The 20,472-nt window shown below is 42.0% G+C and overlaps 1 protein-coding gene across 1 annotated transcript; it reads left to right on the top strand.

Annotated features, from left to right (window-relative positions):
* The first annotated feature begins 1,780 nt into the window (after window positions 1–1,780).
* Window positions 1,781–20,111, top strand: exo1 (exonuclease 1). The gene is made up of 14 exons (XM_078272774.1): window positions 1,781–1,863; window positions 3,485–3,669; window positions 4,159–4,278; window positions 6,999–7,122; window positions 8,736–8,873; window positions 9,820–10,032; window positions 10,976–11,163; window positions 11,310–11,412; window positions 11,504–11,717; window positions 13,659–13,845; window positions 17,007–17,481; window positions 17,649–17,738; window positions 19,289–19,485; window positions 19,887–20,111. The coding sequence occupies exons 2-14, from the start codon at window positions 3,509–3,511 to the stop codon at window positions 19,996–19,998; spliced, it is 2,322 nt and encodes a 773-aa protein (XP_078128900.1). The 5' UTR covers window positions 1,781–1,863; window positions 3,485–3,508; the 3' UTR covers window positions 19,999–20,111.
* The last annotated feature ends 361 nt before the right edge of the window (window positions 20,112–20,472 follow it).

The raw sequence follows: 20,472 nt of genomic DNA on the forward strand, positions 1-20,472 counted from the left end.
TGTCAAAACCATGGACTGTATATGTACATTATATGTATGTACATAGTCAAAACTCAATTTTTGGGTCAAATGCAAGGAAACAATTCAAATGCAAAGGTGGTTTTGGAGTAAATTAGGCTGTGTAGACTAATTGATACACTATGGGGGATGATTAGAATAAAAAATGGGATTAAAAGTGAAAGAAGCTGAGCTGCTTGCACCAACATGTGTTAAAGTTCATAGGTAGGCCTAATATGTTATGTGAGACAGGAAAAATGTAGAGGAGCTTTAATAGCTGAGATGAAAGATTATTGCAAAATGAAGAAACATTATTAAATATATCTTCCACAAAGGCAAGACTGAATCATGCTCTTGGAAAAACAAGCATGTCTTCAACAGGTAAAGACCAAATTTGTAAAGATGATAAATAATCTTAGTGAGTCATCTAAAGACATCTTACTTTACTGTACAGTGATGGGGGAAAGTAGTACCAATCTGTAAGCATTACTTTAACATCCCATGTCTGTACATTTATGGGGAAAATGAGTAATATATTTGCCATATTATATAGAAATGATCCAAATATTAGAGTGGATTCAGAAGAGGTAGAAATACAATGGACCAAACTTTATGTCTAAAATAGGAAATAAGAAGAGAGCATCTTGGGATAAGATCACACTGGCCACAACGCCAGATTGAGCTAGGGGCGTAAAGTGGGGGGGGCCACTTGCCTACTTCCTACTCTTCTACTTCCTGCGTCCTTGCTCGGATCACTTTCCAACTCATTTATTTTGATCTCAACTACACACCTGTAAAGTTTAGTAACTGCATCGCAACGTGACAATATGTTTTGTAGAAGATAGTGCAATAAGGAAAAGATGAAGTGATGTGGACTCAATTGTATAAAAGTTAAAATGGGAGAAATGCTGCTAGAATAAAGGAAGCATAGCCTAATAAAGATCATTCAACACAAGTCGCCTTGCTAGGAAAAAGAGAATAAGCAAACTAAAAGTGTTGGAGTTACAAGCATCAGAACTAGTAATACCTCAAATAAACATTTGTCCAGATTTCTTTTACTCACACCTAACACACCAGGACATTTACAGTAAGTAAATGTCTGGCATTGCTAGAATGGTCTTGGGCGGCGTGGAGCTCCAGACACAGCATGCACCGCACACCGGCCTTTCTTTTTCATCTTAAAGAGTTTGGGCTAAGCCTCGGCCTTGGGATTTGGAAACCATTGTCTGCTTATTGGACTCCTTGTACAATAAAGAAACACCTTTTTCTGTCTGAAACCACCGTTGTTGAGTCATGTTTGGGTTCTCCGCTGAGCCTTTGTGACATCATCATATTCATCACAAGACAATTCAACAGATTTTTGACTCAAAGAATGCACATGTGGGAATTAGTCTATACATATCTCAGAATTTAATGTTACTACATCACAACAGCACTACAGCACAAATCATTGCAATCATGTTTGGCTACAGCCACCAAAACAGTCCTTTGCTCAGATTCGGCAGCAGCTCTCAAAGGTTTTGTCATCAACGGTCATAGAAGATCTCATAAGATCTCATAAGAGAAGCAGAAATTGGCAAAGAAGGCTCAACTAACAATAAAGTGCTTAATAGTAGCTTATGGTGGGAAGAGAGAAAAGAAATGAGTGTTATTGCCACCAGGTGGTGGCGGTAATGCACCAAATCATTGTTTGTCAACCGACAACAATTCTCAACGAAGAAGAAGAAGGACGACGCGTTAATCCCTCCCTCTCGGTCAATCTGGCCAATAGCAGCAGCTCGTACTGAATACCTTATTTTGCCGCTAAAACTAAACTCGCTCCAGTCCTGTCTGTAGCTTCTGGTGGATAAAAGTAACAGGAAAAACGTAAGTTTTAACTCGGCATTAATTGAATTATGACATTATATTGCTTTTGCATGTTGTCCAGGTCAGTGTGTTAGTTAGCTAGCGTTAGTGTAACGTTAGGCATAGAAACTGTCCATTTTGTTCAGTTAAGTTGACGTTACGTTACCTCGTAAGATAACAGATACCAACATAGGTTTTAATTATTAATGTTAGCTATAACGTTGTTTATAAGAGCGTTAACGTTTACTTGTGCATTGCAGTCAAAAGAAACGATGTCACCTGTTGAACACTCGATACGATATTTGCTAGCTATACGTTGAGATGACTAACGTTAGTTACAAACTTCCGATTTAATTTTGACTTGTTTATTAACAAATATACGTAGGTAACTATATTGTTATACGTATTATATTATTATGTGCTATATTCGGCGCACATATTTGACCCAAGCAGGTCTAGCTACAGTTAACGTTAACGTTACCTGAAATCTCAATTTGAAACTGTATTTGTTGTTAACGTTAGCTAGCTATCTTTAGCCCTCTCTTGTGTGTTGGTGGATGAAGACAGCACGAATAACCGACAACTAGCGACGTTAACGTTACATTACTAGCGGCAAACCTAAAAATAGGAATTGTTGCATGCACTCCACATTAAAGCGTGGCTAGTCTTAAGTGGTGCAATATGTTAAGCGTAATAGCGTTATTTCTGTTTCACGATAAGTAACGTTAACGGTATAACGTTAGCAAGTGCCTGAGATTTCTAATCTATATTTAATTCTGTAACGTTATGGTAACGTTATGACATGATTCATCCATCTCAATTTGAGGATGCTTCATTCTTAATGATACAGCAACATTAGCCTGATACCATCGAGTGTAAAGCCTTTAATATCTTCTTGGCTAAATTTTTAAAACATGCTGCATTTGAGCAATTACAGCCTTCTTCAGGGCAAGCACAAGTTGTTTGAATGACAGTAGGGCTGGGCGATATGGCCAAAGTCTTCTATCCCGATATAGATTGATAACAATATACATCATGATATAGCATATTTTAGGGTAATTCAATGAACAGTCTAAATGAAATAGCCACATGTTCAACAGTTTCATATGAAATTATAGAGAAAAAATACTTTTTACCAGCTATATACTGACTATGTTGACATGCATGCACAAAAATAGTGAGACGTTAAAACAAATCTGCAATTCTTCAAATGATATTTCCTCAAAATGTTTCACAACAGATTATCTGAGAACATTGAGTTAGTATACGCTTGTTATTATCAATTTAAATGATTACACAATATCTCAATATATGATTTCATCATGATATGATTCCATTGAAAGATGATAAATTATCACATTGATTTATCGCCCAGCCCTAAATGACAAATCTGTTCAGATGAGGACATCACCGGTCACCTCTCCACTAAGAATTGCACTAGTAAAGGCATACATTGTACATATAACAGTGGAGGAGCTGCATAAAAAAGGGACAAATCTAAAATGTCAACATTCTTAGCATGTGTGAAAGTGCAGCGCCTATTCGCCGCTGTTTTGTGTTGTGGTTTGACCTTTCCTCTCCGAAAGTGTGAGCATTTGTTTTCATCAGTATTTTCCTGATTCTTTGACTGTTTCCAAATTAGCGTGGCTTAAATCAGCAGCTGAAAATGGGAATTTCTGGACTGCTGCAGTTCATCAAAGATGCTGCAGAGCCCATCCACGTGAAAAAATACAAAGGCCAGACTGTGGCTGTCGACACGTACTGTTGGCTGCATAAAGGAGCATTTTCATGTGCTGAGAAGCTCGCTAAAGGAGAACCAACTGATCAGTAAGCATTTTATTATTCTAGCTGAATGAAAAAATAAATGTGTTCAAAGGTATTTTAATATTTCTGTTGTAGCCTAGTTGTTAGTGGGGCTCTGTCTATTTCTTTAAAATGCCCAGTTAAGCTATCAGCTCCAAGCATGCGTGCTTCAATGACACTCCGTAGCCCATGTTCTTCGTTTCAACTTTTTACTGGTACAAGCATGAGACTGGGAGGTCTCAAGGCTGCAACTTCAACTACATTATCTAACAAGCACAGGCAGCATGTTCTACCTTTTAACCAATCAACTGAGAGCAATCTAATTTATGTTTAAGCATACTTCAATTAAACTATGGAACTGCTTATCCTGAGCAAATCAAATACAGCAAAATATAAATTATTTAAAGGTACTTTTTACTTTTGTTCTTTTGTATAAATGACTCTAACAGTAATCTTGTAATAAAGGTTGAATATCCAGAACTGATGTTTTCACTTTAATTGATCCAATCCTAGGTATGTGTGGTACTGCATGAAATTTGTGGAGATGTTGTTGAGCTTCAGCATCAAACCAATACTGGTGTTTGATGGACGCAATCTGCCTTCAAAACGAGAAGTGGAAAAGGCTCGCAGAGAGTGAGTATATCTCTTTTTTTGCATGAGGGTTTGGATGCAAATTGCACTCCAGGCTGTAGGTGGAGCCGGAGGAGCCAGATTTTTTTTTAAATGACCTGCTTCCTGTAGTTCTACTGGAACATAGGGTCAGTTTCAGCAGATATGACAGAAAGGTAGTTTTATAAGGCTTACCTACTGCACCTTTTTAATGTAGCCTGGTCCTACCAGACTCTGGTCCATTTCATTTGTCCAGAGAGTCTGGCCTCTCTCCATTGACTGTGACTGTGAAGTGTTAACTTCTGTGGTAAATTAAGTTGCAGCACTGCGTTGCCGATGTGTGGAGAAGGAACTTCGTTGACACTGTTCTTGATTATAAAAAAGGTTTATTACATCAAAGATTCCAGCATCAATTTACAAGCTTCTGCAGGAGCTCGGAGAGACGACCAACCCAATCTTCAAATATTGTCGCTCTGAAGTTCTGCGGCTATCTCATTGTATATATTCTGTGCATTTAGTGGGGGTGTGAGTATATGCTTGGAGTAGGGAACTGACCATTTAAAGGCCCCATACATGGTATAGCTCCAACAAAATATCTTCTGTCTTAGGGGGCCCCTTCTAATGTTAACAGTTTCCAAATGTTTCAGCAACAGTAGGAATTCCCTTATATGGCAAACCTTAAGTCAAAGTTTTAAATCTTCAGATACCACACTTCCTTGAAGGCGGGCACTCTGTTGAAGTTTAAAACTATTGGATCTGCCCAGAGCCACTCTGGATCTGCCATAACCAATCGCTAACGTTTGGTCGTGACCATATGTCATGCGCATGTCGGGGAGACCGACAACAACTATCGGCTTATATTTAGCATTAGCATCGCTAGCGTTAGCCTTAGCCAACTCCTTCATCACTAACGGAACGAGCTGGAAAATCGAACTTTTCCTGAACTCCGTGGGGAGGAGGGCCACAACATCATGGCCCCCAACACAACTCAGCAAAGATTGTTCTTGCTCGGGCTTTAACTTCTGGATATTCGGCAGCGTTGCCACAAGGGACCGAATGGCTTCACTCACATCTTTCTAGAGCACGTCCTCAACGTCATCGTTCTCAGCCACTCCCTCTGTTCGCTGATTGGACCTACAAATATTTGACTGGAGAAAACCCAAGAATATACCGCAAACCCAGACGGAGTACTGAAGGGAAATGAAAATTGAGCGGAAGTAAGCAGGAGGGCGGAGCCAGGCTACCGTTAATGCAGTTTAAGGCACAAAAACAACTCATGTTATAAGCTGTCCGTCAGGTTTGTTTTCTATCTCTTGTGTGCACGCGCATCTCCCTAATGACGTTGCTTGGAAACCGGCTTCTAAGACCAGCAAATGAAATAAATCTCATTAGTTGGTACATCTTAAACAAATCCCTAGGTTTAATGAACTCGCTGGACTGATTATTAAATAGTTGATGTTCTTGTTGTATCTGAATGGCTTTAGTTCTCTAGAAAATAGCAGAAGTTGTTTTACCATAACCTTAGTAGTGTCTACCCAGGAGAAACTGCTCCATGGTTCTACAGCCCAAAAACAAAGCGACAGCATTAGGCGCGTTCAGACTATCCTCGTTGGCCGTCCGACGGTCTGCCAAAAACGCAGTTCTTTCCCTTCATGTTGAATGGAGCTAGTGTGTTTAGGGGTGCTAAGTTGAGACCAACTCAACTTTTGGAGAAAGCAACACCACCTCACGCTGCAGTGGCCAATCATGTAATCGGAGATCAGACTTATCAGTGCGTTTTTAAGGCAGTGTGAGAGTCCCGTACAGGAAACGGGAAACATCACTGGCTCTATCGCTGCCACAAGAACGTTTTAAAACACCAAACACGAGCTGATCTGCCTGGGAGTTTGTGTAATACCTGAATGTTTCCTGCAACAACAAAGCACTCGCTGTGTCTCCTCTCTTTTCTTTCTCTCTCTCCTGTGAAATTAAGCTGTCTTCAAGTGGGGTCGGAAATGTCGTTCTCTATAAACGATCTGACGGAAAACACTAATTGTGAAATATAAAGTCTACTTGTGCTTTGTTGGGGGGGGTTTAAGAAAACAACAGGGCCTCCCACAAATGGGCCGTTTCATTGACTCTTCACAAATACTGAGACCAAAGTTGGGAAAGGAGATATAACGGAACGGATTGGAAATGCACTATCGCTCAAACAAACACAGTTAATCCTAAAAGAAGAAAGATGTGCGACCATAACAGAAAATGGAACTACATTATCACATTATCATCAGAGTTATGAAAAGAACTCATGGCCTGTGCCAAACACAACAACCCAGTGTTCTTCATACCTGGCTACAAACATGCTCAGACAAAGCTTGGTTTATTTAAAGGACTGCATTCCAAAAACAGTAACAAAGCAACATTGTAGTTTGAAGGTACATAGAGGAATGTACAGACCTGTCAACAAGTGAGACCAAACAACCCCTCCACAAACAAATACCTCAACATCTTATTGTTATCCTTAACAAGGTCTATCTGTCACTGTCTCTTTGCTTAGTGGTGCCACACAATCATTACCTCCAGGCAGTTGTCTGTTGTAGATTTATATCAGTGTCCAGAAACGTAGCCTTCAGTTTTAGGACAAATCATCTTTCTCTAGTTCTAGGTCTCAAATCTGACTTAGATTTAGTTCTAACTGCCAATATAAATTCTCCCAGTGCAAAGTTTTCAATTATTAATTCTGTTTTCATTCATGTACCTTTCAGGCGCAGAGAAGTCAATCTTCAGAAAGGAAGACAGCTACTACGTGAAGGCAAACTGTCGGAGGCCAGAGACTGTTTTACACGCTGTGTAAACATCACCCCAGCCATGGCTCATAACCTTATTAAGGTACAGTGTACTCACATTTTGTCAGTTGAATGACTGCACTTTTTTTTACGATAATTTGTTTGGCTTTTTGGGCTTTATTTCATAGGACAGCTGAAGCTTTTTTTTAGCTGCATTATTGAAAACAGAGCAACAGCACAGGGGGCTTTTAACTTAACAAACTGAGCCTTGTCTTAAAATGCCCACAAAACTAACTGTGATGGAATAATAGAAGGGTGATGAAAAGAGGGCAGCGCAACGCCATGGTATTGGTTCACGTTAAATTATGCCTTCATTTGTTTTTTTTTGTTTTTTTAAATAATTTTTTTGGGGGCTTTTTCCCCTTTATTTCAGAGTGACAGTGGATAGAAAGGAAAGGTGGGAGAGAAATGGGGGATGACAGCAAATGGCCGCAGGTCGGATTAGAACCCGGGCGGCTGCAAAGGCCTCAGCCTATATGGGGCGCACGCTGGGTGAGCTAGGGGTCGCACCAATTATGCCTTCATTGAAATTATTGTTCTGAATGCCACTGGCTTCATGGCATGAATATCTAAATTTAAGGGGAAGGGGAGGCAAAGTTTGAATGTAGCTCAATAGAGAACTGGACAAGACCTTCACCATCACGTAAGTAGTTAACCAGAATGAAAATCTGACACTATTTTCTATGCACGATTCAGAAAATGTCACGATTCGATTCAAAAACGATTCTCTATTTAAAAACAAATTTCACAGTAAAAACGATTCACAGTATGTAAATGTAGTTACTTTTCCCATGTGATTGCAGTAGACATACAATTTAAAAGAAAAGAAACACAACAAATTAAATGTAGTTTGATATTACTTTTATATGTCTTCATACAAAATAAATACTTTTGCAAATAAAAACTGCAAAGTACCAAGCTTTGGCCAGCTTTCAAATATATTTAAACCAAGTATAAAATAAAACTTCAATAAAAAGAGCTTTTCGTTCAGAGTTGGGTGGGAGTTTAGAGCATTGAATCAGTGCGTTTGTTGACTGGCATGTTAGGTACTTTAGGTTGTTGTTGGGCTACGTCTTTAATGTTAATCTCTGGGAGATGGCTTACCATGTGAGTTCTCAAGTTTGTGGTGTTTCCAAAATACTTAACTTTCGCTTTGCAAAGCCTGCATATAGCATGATTCTGTGAGGTTTGCACCGACTAAACTACTTCTGCTGCACTCGTTCTTCTTTTGATTATAACAAGAGTGCCGAGGCGCCAGTGTGAATTCGACGCAGCGGCATCTATGGGAATGGCGAGCTTAAAAAAATAAATTAAAAAAAATCGGTAGAGCTTGAATCGCAATATGAATCGAATATTTTGCACACCCCTACTATTTTCCATCCAGTAATTATTTAAAACATCAGGTTCAGTTAACGGCCTGATGAGTTTGAAGTCTCACAATACATTTGCAGAAGAACTACTTGTTCAGTCTTGAAAACCCTCTACAGTTCCTCTTCCAAGTTGCATGTCAACCGTGGCAACATTAAAAGGGTTATCAAAATACTCGATTTGAACCCCACAGATACATGTTTTGCTTTGTGGTAACATCCAGCAGTGTTGCATGTTGATGAAGTGATGTAGGAAATATTTTTGTGTTGTCTGTGTTTTTTAAACCAGGCTGCAAGGGCGAGAGGAGTGGACTGTGTTGTGGCTCCATATGAAGCTGATGCTCAGTTAGCTTACCTCACTAAATCTGGTTTGGCCCAGGCTGTCATCACAGAAGACTCTGACCTGCTGGCATTTGGCTGCAAAAAGGTATCAAGTGTAAACCCAGGGGATTCATTCCCAGCTGCACACATATGTAAATACATAGAGGAAACCCGGGCCTCCCTCTTCCTACGTGGATAAGGGTTCTCCAGATCAGAGTGTTGGAGATTCAACATGAGTCTGGATTTGTTGTTGTTTTTCAATCTTGAAATGTGAAATCAATCTGTAACTGTTGTCACAGCAACAAATCCTCAAACCCAAACCTGCAAAGTGCAGGCTTATTGACAGTCAGCTGGACCATGACCCAGATGTTTTACTGTGAACCACGTACATAAACTCATTTAAAAAAGACGGCTAGTTTTCTTAGATTCTTAATGAAACTCTTATGACTATCACTTAAAAGTGTCTTGCTAGTCCATTGGGCCAACCTCACCAATCATGCACCAACAACTCTACCCGTAGTCTGACCACCTTCACTGGTAATATGGAACTGTTTAACAGGGATGAAAGTGCACTCAGGCAATCATATGAATGAACTCTCCACCTATTTTGCCTGTATTTTAAAATAAGAGAGCACTGTTACCTATGTCAGATATCAAAGAACCAAATTAGATGGATGACAATAAACAGGATTAGTTAGGCATATATCAGTTTGTTAACCTGGATTAATTGAGCTACATTTGAAGATCAGGGCCCTGATGGTCGAATGGAGAAGGGTAATGTTATTGGCTGTTGTCATTCAAATCAGATCCAATTTTGCGTGGGCGGAGAAAGGTACTAGAGCCTAATAGTTGGTGTGCTACAGTTAGAACTACAGGTAACAAGCGTTAGTCAGTGCAAAAACAACATCTAACCCTTCGGTGTTAATCCTGTTTGCAGCAAACCATATGTTTGACAAAAATCAAAATTAGCCTTTTAGAAATGGCCTCATGTACTTCCACTGCTCATACATTGCCACCAACTTTTAAATCGATCATCTTTCACAACCATGCAGGTGATCCTCAAAATGGACAAGCAGGGCAATGGCCTAGAGATAGACCAAAGCAACATGGGCCGCTGTCGCTCTCTGGGGAACGTTTTCACAGAGGAGAAGTTTCGCCACATGTGCATCCTCTCAGGATGCGACTATCTGGCTTCCCTACATGGCATCGGCCTAGGAAAGGCCTGCAAACTGCTGAGACTGGCCAAAGATCCTGATATCCTGAAGGTGAGTCCATATGGTGACATAGTGAAGTTGCATTATGCATTTAGTAAGGTGACTACAATTTATAGTTGTGATTCCTAAGGTACCTCACTTTTAAGCTCCGGCTGCACACCAAACCTGCCTCTGAGGAAAGTATGTTTAAGTTGTCTGACTAAAATCTTTAAAGTGAGACTATATAACAAAGTTGAATTCATATGCAATTAAACTCAACTTTTTCTTTATTCCAATTACTTGGTACAGCTTTAATGGGTCTGGTATGATGTTGGCAATCTTTAAGTAGGTATTCTGCAACTTAAAACTACAGTTGGACACTTTTTTATTATTTATTTTTTTGTCATATTTGCTTAAGCTGTCACTATATCCTGACAGTACTACATTAATCAGATCATCTGTGAAAGAAATCGTTCCTCTGCCTCCTCCTGGTGCTCCTAATGGCATAAGGAGAACAACCAATCAGAGCTGAGGAGTCTCTAACGCAGTATCAATGACTTCTGTCAATAGTATCAGCGACAACAACAGTATCAATGACAACGCCGTTTTGCTCGAGGGCCTATCTGTTTTAACCCAATATTCTCTGGTCCAGCTCATCTAAAAACACAACACAAAACCCGTTCGCATGTTAGCGTGTCGTTCATTACCTAGCCTGTTTGAAACTGTTAGCTACCGACAAAATTATCAGCGCTTCATCTGTTCAACTGACTTTAGCTGCAGAACAGCAATAAAACACTGAATGGATATAGTGGAAATACAATTCGGTGTTATTTTTGGCATGGCTGGAGTTCCCATTGGCCTGGCAGTCCGCCTGGCCTGTACAGTTATAGGGGAAATACTGGAGAGTGAGTCAGTATTTGTCAGTCAGTAATGGCATAAAAAGTATTGTTAATAAAAGCTGTTAGCAGTGGACCATTGGCAGATGGCTTATTGTGAGCTCTTGTTGCCCTTTCAGGTGATCAGAAAGATGGGCCAGTATCTCAAGATGAATCTTGTCGTCCCTGAAGAGTACATTGAGGGATTCATCAGAGCCAATAACACCTTCCTCTACCAGCTGGTGTTCGATCCTGTCAGGAGGAAGGTTGTACCCCTCAACCCGTACCCAGAGCACATGGACCCAGCCACCCTCAGCTACGCTGGACTGTATCCTCCTGTCCTGAATCACAGCAGACGTGTTGCCACCTTCGTAAATAGTGGAAATGATTTAGTGTCACCCTTGGTTGTATTTTATTTAGAAATAGAAAATTGCAAGTTTCGTCATATTTCATCCTTGATGATTTTGAATCCAGTAATCTAGGAGATGACAAAGGCTTGCAGATGGCCTTAGGAAACCTTGACATCAACACCATGGAGAGGATAGATGACTTCAGCCCAGACAAACCCATTCCCCAGGTATCGGATCACAGTCTATTTTAATAAGCAGGTCTGCTTTAACTAAGTGTCACCTTTTAATATAGAACATCTTTGGAAATGTCCTCTTTAGGTTTCTAAAGCCCGCAGTCGCAGCTGGAACTCCTCACCAGCCCCCACTGGGACCAGTATCTGGAATGGAGGCTCAAAGCCAGCATCTGCTGCCCCGCCCCATTCTCCTGCCTCTCCAGGCAGGCCTCTCTCCACCAGGGGCAAGGAGAGAATCATCAGCATGGTCGGTCTCAGGCTGCCCTGCAAAGGGCTGCAGGCGAAGAGACCACGAGAAGGTGAGCTATTAATGTGCAGTGTTTACATTGCTGCAAGCTTTTTAACACAAATACACCCGTTTTTACCCTCTCAGTAAACCGATCCACTACAGCACAGAAATCTGATTGGCCGAACATCTTTAGATTTAGAGATTTCCTAGAGTTATTCCCAGTTGCTCATCTGTACAGGATGTGAAGGCATTTGTGATTTGACAATATATTGATTAAACTATTTTCTGTCAAGACAATCATTTGTTTTCATTTACACATAGAAATTTAATTAGACATCTAATTGCATTTAAGCTGACCGAAGAAGCTTATTGACTTGGTTGACAATGGTCAAGATGATAGGATCCCATCACTTCTTGAAGGCCTGGGCCTCTACTTTGACAACAGGATCAGATACACTCTTTCAAACCTCCACAAGTGCACGCTCTGAAGCCTTGTCACTCCATGATTTGACAGTGAGGTTCATGTGACTCTTGTCCATTTTTGAGTGGCTGCTTAAAATAAGTTAACCAATTTCTGAAGATGCCCATGGAATCCAACCACATCCCTCAATGCTTTTTCAGCATCTGTGCTCCACAGGGGATATACACAGCTCTTGAAGGTTTCTCAAGGAGTCATGCTTGTACACCTTGCCTTTTCCTCTTCATGTTTGCTCCATTACTGTATGACTGACCTATGCAATCTTGGAAATCAATTTTAAACTCTTGTAGTTTGTCTTGGAGCACATTAGACAAGTTCTAACCCATCGTCCCCCCAACAACCAAAAATCTCAGCTCAAGACTTTTTTGCTGTTTGACATAGTCCTATACATTGTTTTTAGAAATACAGTACGTTATTCCCTCTAAACTTGAAGGGTCCTCTTCGCACCATTTCAGTTCTAAACTGACTCCTTTGTGACAGCAGGCCCCAGAGCTCCCGCATCAACCGGTGGGGCTCCAGATTGAGATACTTGGCTCAGTATTTCAGCACTGGTCAATGGTCCAGGGGAAGTGGTTTCATCTTCACTTGATTCTTCTGGGTCCACTAACTCACTGCTGCTGTCTTGTTCCTCATCTCCTCCGGGGTCTGGGTCTGCTTCAGCCCTTATTTTGAAGATGTAATTCACTATGGACAACTACAAGCATTCTCTCACTCTGCTTTGAACACAGACCACCACCACCAGGGGGTGACATAACTCCTTTAGAATCATTCTGGAATCCACCTGCAGCTGTCGCCAGCTGAGACGAGCGTTATTGATATATTGTCTCTGCTTTTCTTCACGTTTTATTTTTATTCTCCCTCACATTGTGCTGCTCATTTGCTAAGCTCAGCTGCACATCATGATATTTTAATTCATTGACTTGTTGCTAAGCGGAGTTTTTATGCTTCTTTAACTTGTCATCATTACACACAACTGAGTCCATGTTTCTCCTTTATTGTTGTAGGGGATTGTATGGGGATTGGAATGTCTGGAATAATTAATTATGCTATTTTGACTGACCTCATGCATGCTAGTAGCCACGTAAGTTAGCTTAAGGATTCAGAAGCAATTAAGCAACAGCTTAATTCTGTCTTTGTTTCCTTTTTGCGGAATATTCGCCTGCATACAATTGCATATTCAGCTTAAAGGGCGGGCGGGTGCTGTGTATGTGTATATTATATAGTTTGAATTGAAAAATAAACTTTCAAATGTAGTTTGCAAGGATAAAACTTTTTCTACCTTTAGTGTGTGCTGATAAAGGATTGGTGTTACATTTTTCCTCGCTACGGGTTCACCCAACCAATTCCTCCTTTTATGAAATAAATTACCTACAGGTACTGTAGTTGCTCCTTTAAGGAAACTGAATCACCGTGACAGCAAAATACTAGGTAGGTTATTACAAAAAGCAGAATGGAGATCAGCAATGGAGCAAACCGATAAAGGCAGCAGTGTTTAGCCTTTTATGGACTGTACTTTTCTTTTTCCTCCCATAGACTGTAGTGTATCGGACCAAGATGTGCTACAGCAGTACTTGTGCTCCAGTCAGAAGCGATCTAGGTCAGACCATCATCCAGACAAGCCAACATTACCCAGTCAGCCCCGGCCGCGCAACCGCTTTGCCACGCTGCTGCAGAGGAGGAACCAGGGAGCTGAGGAGGACGGCCAGGCCACATGCAGCAGGTGACTTCATCAACCGCATCTAATGATCCTCTTCTTATTAACTCCTCTAGATACTAGTGGTCGAGCTCCAGGTCAGGTCTTTGAACTAGAGTCCCAGTCAAGTCTCTGGTGGTTATGAGTGTTACACTTGTAACACTTGCTGCATTCTATCCAGGCTGCTCACAACACTGCATAGCTATATATAAGGAATTTAAAGCATGTCAAATGTTATGACTCCTTTATCTATTATCATACAGTATCAGCTTTGTTGTTGTTGTTGTTTGCTATGTAATCAGTGTATACAGGATATTGCAATATGTCAAAAACACCAGGAATGCTTTACTTTGTATGTTAATAACTGTATTTTGCCTTGTTCCATGAACATACAGTACATACCACATATTGCTATTGGTATCAGGAAAATATTGCTAATTATTAGCAATAACTGTAACCTATTTTTCACTTACAGAGCACAACCATGTAATGTGCATTGTGTCTACAACTAATGACAGCCAATGAACTACTGTCAGTCAACCCATCCCCCAGACTCTCAGACCCAGCGTAACCTTAACTAAATGAAACTGTTATATGATCAACAATAAACCTGTAACTGGTTTACAGCCAACAATAATAATTAAAGTAATGGCAGTCAGCGGGATGTAAATGATTACGTAAATCCCCCCCCCCAAAAGACAAACAAACAGACGCTCCTTCATCTTCTCACAACATCTAGCAGACGACAGGCAGAGTTTACCTCCGTAGGTCATAGCTAAAGCAAGAAGCAAGCTAACGTTAGCTGAGCTAAACATGTTTTCTAATCTATCAGGGTGTTGGAATCCTTTCATCTTGATAACACATATTTTGCATCAGCAATTATTTAGTTTGGGCCTTGTTGTCTGACGTTTTTAAAGCCAAAGCTTCTGATGAGTGACACAGCAGCTGCTGGTGCGTCCTCATGTGTGGCCACGCGCAGCAGATACCTTACCTATTACATGTTACGCATCTTAGAGGTTATGCAGGGAAGGCAAGAAGTTTCCTAAAAATAAAGATTGTTCACATGTTCCGCATCTCGAGTCTGAAGTCTTTTAAGGACGAGTCTCAAATCAAGTCTGAAGTCACTGTGTGTGCGACTTAAGTGTGACTCGAGTCCGACTCTCAAACTCAAGTCTCCATCTCTGACACACAGAGCCAGTTTACCCCTCTAAAATGCCTACTAACTGTCACCACATTAAGTGGTGACTTGGTCACTTCTTTTGGGTCCAAACTACTCCTGCTGGCAAACATGCTGGCATTACTGAGTCACAGTAGCCCCCTGATCTAGTTTACAATCTCTTTTTGCCTTTTATGTGTCCATTAAAAAGTGATATAGGACATCTTTTTTTTTTTAAAGATTATTTTTTGGGGCTTTTCCCTTTTTATTACATAGACAGTGGATAGGCATGAAAGGGGGGGAGAGAGATGGGGGATGACACGCAGCAAAGGGCAGCAGGTCGGATTTGAACCCGCGCTGCTGCAGGACTCAGCCTACATGGGGTGAACGCTCTTACTGGGTGAGGTAGAGGCCGCCCATCTATATCACTTTTTATTGGACACTCTAATGGACCATGACCATAACCCTGCTCTGCTATCAAATCCCCGGCTTATTGGACTTGAGGCTGTAAGAATAGAGGGGGTCGTATGCTGTACAGATTGTACAGAAGACCCCTTTAGGCAAATTTGTGATATTGGGCGATGGAATTAAAATTGACTTGACATGACTCCTGAAGTCTTGTTGTTACAGTGAGGTTGCCAGGTTTGATAGCATCGGCCTGTACAAACCCCAAAACCTGTAGCACCGAGATGCGTCTAAGCTAAGCACACCACATACAGACTTCAGCTCTTTACTTAACTCACAGACATGAAATTGATATCCATCTTGTCATTTCACTCTTTGAAACAAAGTAAATGGGATATTTCCCAAGATGTTGTATTATTCCTTTACACCAAGGGCTACATTTGTGATCGCAACATTTACCAGAAAAATTAGGATCATAATTTTTTGCCATAGCCATGCAGCCTTAGAATGCAGTGAGGTTAAGGTTGAGATGGATAGATCTTGATAGGCTCTGTGTATTGCACTGGCTCCACATCCTCTTCATCTCTGCCTCAGATCCTCTGGAATTTGGGGCTTTGTTCTGGGTAGAAGGGTCAGTCTGGAGAGCACAATCAGCTGGTTAAACAATACCCTCGGTCTTGTTGGCGTGACTCCCCTGCACGAAAAGTGAAAGAACACACCTGGAGAAGCGGTAGAAAATGTTTAAACCCAGCAATATCTTTCGTCAGTGATGAGGTTAACATCCATCCATCCATCCATCTTCATCCGCTTATCCAGGGTCGGGTCGTGGGGGTAGCAGCTCCAGCAGGGGACCCCAAACTTCCCTTTCCCGGGCCACATTAACCAGCTCCGACTGGGGGATCCCGAGGCGTTCCCAGGCCAGGTTAGAGATATAATCCCTCCACCTAGTCCTGGGTCTCCCCCGAGGCCTCCTCCCAGCTGGACGTGCCTGGAACACCTCCCTAGGGAGGCGCCCAGGGGGCATCCTTACCAGATGCCCGAACCACCTCAACTGGCTCCTTTCGACGCAAAGGAGCAGCGGCTCTACTCCGAGCTCCTCACGGATAACTGAGCTTCTCACCCTATCTCTAAGGGAGACGCCAGCTACTCTCCTGAGGAAACCCATTTCGGCCGCTTGTACCCTGGATCTTGTTCTTTCGGTCATGACCCAGCCTTCATGACCATAGGTGAGGGTAGGAACAAAAACTGACCGGTAGATTGAGAGCTTTGCCTTCTGGCTCAGCTCTCTTTTCGTCACAACGGTGCGATAAATTGAATGTAATACCGCACCTGCTGTGCCGATTCTCCGACCAATCTCCCGCTCCATTGTCCCCTCACTCGCGAACAAGACCCCAAGGTACTTGAACTCCTTCACTTGGGGTAAGGACTCATTCCCTACCTGGAGAAGGCACTCCATCGGTTTCCTGCTGAGAACCATGGCCTCCGATTTAGAGGTAAAATAAAGTCAAATCAAGGCGATTAGAAACCACAACAAAAAAACACAGGAAGTTACACAAGCTACTGCAACAACAGCTACTTGCATCTCACTGTATAGTATAGTGATGCGGTTGTTTATTCTCACATGTAGGTTTTTCAGCAGTTCCAGTCCAGCATCCAGTCTGAGCACTCAGGAGTTGGCTCAGGAGGATTCCCTTCAGGATGCCAGTCCCACTCATGACAGTTCTCCCAGCACCCAGACCAATGACAGCGATGGTCCTGACATTCCATCTGTGGACACCCCCAGCCCGTCTCCATCACCCAGCACCACGTCTCCCAGTGCAGCCAGTCAGGGCCTCAGGCTGTTTCACTGGTCAGGCAGCTCCACCCCCACTGAACAATCGAGAATGCCTCAGTCCACTTCAGGCCTGGTCGCCCTGCAGCAGTTTCAGTACAAGAAGAACACAAAGAGCCATAGACCCCCTGAAGACATGTCCCCCATATGTCAGTCCTCCACTGGCACTAACCCAGAGGAAAAGGATGACCTCCCAGATTCCCCTCCCTCCCAGGACAGCGCCTACTTCTCCCAGTCCCAGCCTTCCTCCCACCAGGAGGACGCTGCATCGGTAAGGTCATACAAATCTCCACTGCCTTTAATAATGTTTATACATCCCTTGTGGTTAGATCAGCCTTCACACATCATCATCAGAGTTTCATGGCAGGGTGGGTGTACAGAAAGCTATTCTGGTAGCATGGCTTTGTGGTCTTACATGTCTTTCATGTGCTTCCTCAGGAAATGAATTTAAGCAAAGATTCTGAGCTAGAGCAGAGTCCCACACACTCAACAGAAGCAGACACGAAACGTGGCATGCTGAGATCAAAGGTGGGTGTGTGCCTGAGTTACATCCAATATTATACTTAGTTTTAGTAACATCTTAGATTAATTATTTTAAAGCTGTAAAAAACAGTGATTGATATTTGTAAGTTTAAGAAGTCTGGATTGTCGCCCACAAAATTAAAACCGGCAGCTGATTGGACGAACGTGTCACATGGGTCTGGCTGCTGCTTCCGGATTTTGGATTTTTCACGAATTTTTCAGAATACAATCTCATATTGTACTAAAATAGTTCACCATAATGTGTTTCTGAAAACATTTGAAGAGAGAAATAGGCCGTGCAGCTGCTGAATCTGTCTTCATTTCAGATCAACAAAGGTCAGTTTAAAAGATTTTCGTCAGATTTTGAGAGGCTTAGTCATGCTCATCCCGGCTCGTCATTTCCGTTGAGTCCCGACTGCCCTGTCTCCGACTGAGCATGTCAGGTCGGCCAAAATGAAGGCCGACAGCTCCTATAACGGATGACGGCACGGAACACACCGAACAGACTCGAGTCACCGACCTCACCAGACTGTCCACCAGCCGATAATCGGGTTGGTGTTTAACTGCCTTTAAGCCCACTGATTGACTGACCACTTTGTATTTTATTTAGTGTAACTCAGAACAACTAAATCGTAAATTCAGCCACATTAAAATAGTATCTGGTCACAGAGAGCAGGGGGATATAGAGGCTTAACTACTTGGGAACTACCTCCTTCTTTAGTTTTTTTCCCCCTTCTCTTTCTCTTCTGTCCCTCTCTCTCTCACTAATTACAAGCCCAAAAAACAACAATGCTGTATATGTAGTCAAAGTCTGTATCAAATGACATCCAACAAAGTCAGGCTGCGCGTGCATGTTAAACATTAAATGTAAAACGTAGGTATTTAACGTATTGGGGAACTGTGAGAGCTGTATTGAGGCAATCACAGTCCGCGTTTCTTTTTTTTTTCTTTTTTTTTGGATTTTGGGCATTTAGGCCTTTATTCCACAGGACAGTTGAAGACATGAAGGGGCAGAGAGGGGGGATGACATGCACCAAAGGGCCTCGCTGCAGCGAGGACTGAGCCTAAGTACACAGGGCGCACGCTCAACCAGGTGACCTACCCAGGTGTCCTGTGCAGGCACAAATTTAAAACTGGCAACTTTTATCGTGATCATTTCAGGAAGCTAAAACAATCTCTGACTGTTGTTTGCCAAGCATGCAACATTTACATTTCTGTTTGTGCATGGATTAAACAAGCAAGTTAGAATTTCTTTATTAATAAGCTGTAGAGGTGTTGGTAGGTGTATTTTATAACTTTGGAGAGAGCCAGGTAAGCTGTTCCCCCTGCTTCCAGTCTTTATGCTAAGCTAGGCTAGCCACAGCATGCTTCCTGTTCTGAATTTAACACACAGACATGGGACTGGTATTCATTGTCTTATCTCTCTCTTGAATTTTTTATTCAATTTGCGATTAAAAAATACTAAAGTTCAAGACATTTTTCAGCAATTAAACATGGTGTATATTTTCTTTTTGGTTTTTATTCTTGTCTCCCATACATGGTCTTTGTCCGTCCAGGTTTCAGGTCTGTTGAAGCTGAAGTCCAGCAGCCAGCGTCCAGCAGCTAAGGTGCGAACATTGGGCCCGGCCAGGGTCAGTGGACTGAGCAGGAAGTCTGTGGGTTCTGCGAGGAAAACCTCTTTGTCAAATAATGAGAATAACCCTGGAGCCCAGGCCACCATCAGCAGCCTCTGGAAGAACTTCAGCTTTAAAAAGTAAAAGAGAAATACTCAGGTTACTTTGTAAATTAATAGACACCTGTCATGAACATGGAGGCGTCTTTATGAATGTTTGCCTGTTGTCAATATATATGTGTGTGTGTGTGTGTGTGTGTGTGTGTGTGTGTGTGTGTGTGTGTGTGTGTGTGTGTGTGTGTGTGTGTGTGTGTGTGTGTGTGTGTGTGTGTGTGTGTGTGTGTGTGTGTGTGTGTGTGTGTCAGAAACCAGATTGTCCACATAGTTTAAAATCATGTCATGGTAGGAAAGAGGAACAGTCTCAGGCCATAGACACGTAAACAATGTGGCTGTGGTGTCAGTAACTTTAATCAGTGACTTATCAGTTTCTAATGGACCAGCTCTAACACCCCCTCCCCCTCCCCCTCGATTGTGTGTTTCAGAGATCCCCAGAAGATGGCTGCCTGTAAGAAAGGTGAGCCCATGTCTCCAGTCAAAGACAACGTGCCGGCTAGCTCCGCTCAGACGGACATGAAATTAATCAGCAGCTTCTGATTGGCTGTGAATATTCCACACAGCGCTCGGTGTGGGAGCCAAGCTTTTAAACATACCATGTATGTTAATGATTTCTTAATGTATAGTTTTAAATAAAGCAACTGTCTTCGGATGCACGTCGACCTTGTTGAGTTTACTAAACGGGTTGCATCACGTCTTGCTGTTGCTCTAACACAGCAGTCAAAGAATGTGTTGCCTGATAAAAAATGCAGAATGCATACTTGAGCGTTTACTGAAAATGCCCTACCCACATGCAAGATGAGGAATGTGGGGATGAGCCGGCTGGCTTTCTGTCTACATGTAGTTTTGAGTATCTTCACCTCAGCTGAAATTCAAAACCATTTCACAGAATAGTAACAAAATAGACAATAAACCAAATAAACATATGTATAAATGACACCATCAACCCATCATACAAGAGTCTCCCCAGCACAGAGCATCTTAGGAGCCTCCAGAAAGTTCAGGTCCTTTCCC

Source organism: Sander vitreus, chromosome 17 (assembly GCF_031162955.1).
Source record: "Sander vitreus isolate 19-12246 chromosome 17, sanVit1, whole genome shotgun sequence".
Taxonomy (NCBI): Eukaryota; Metazoa; Chordata; class Actinopteri; order Perciformes; family Percidae; genus Sander; species Sander vitreus.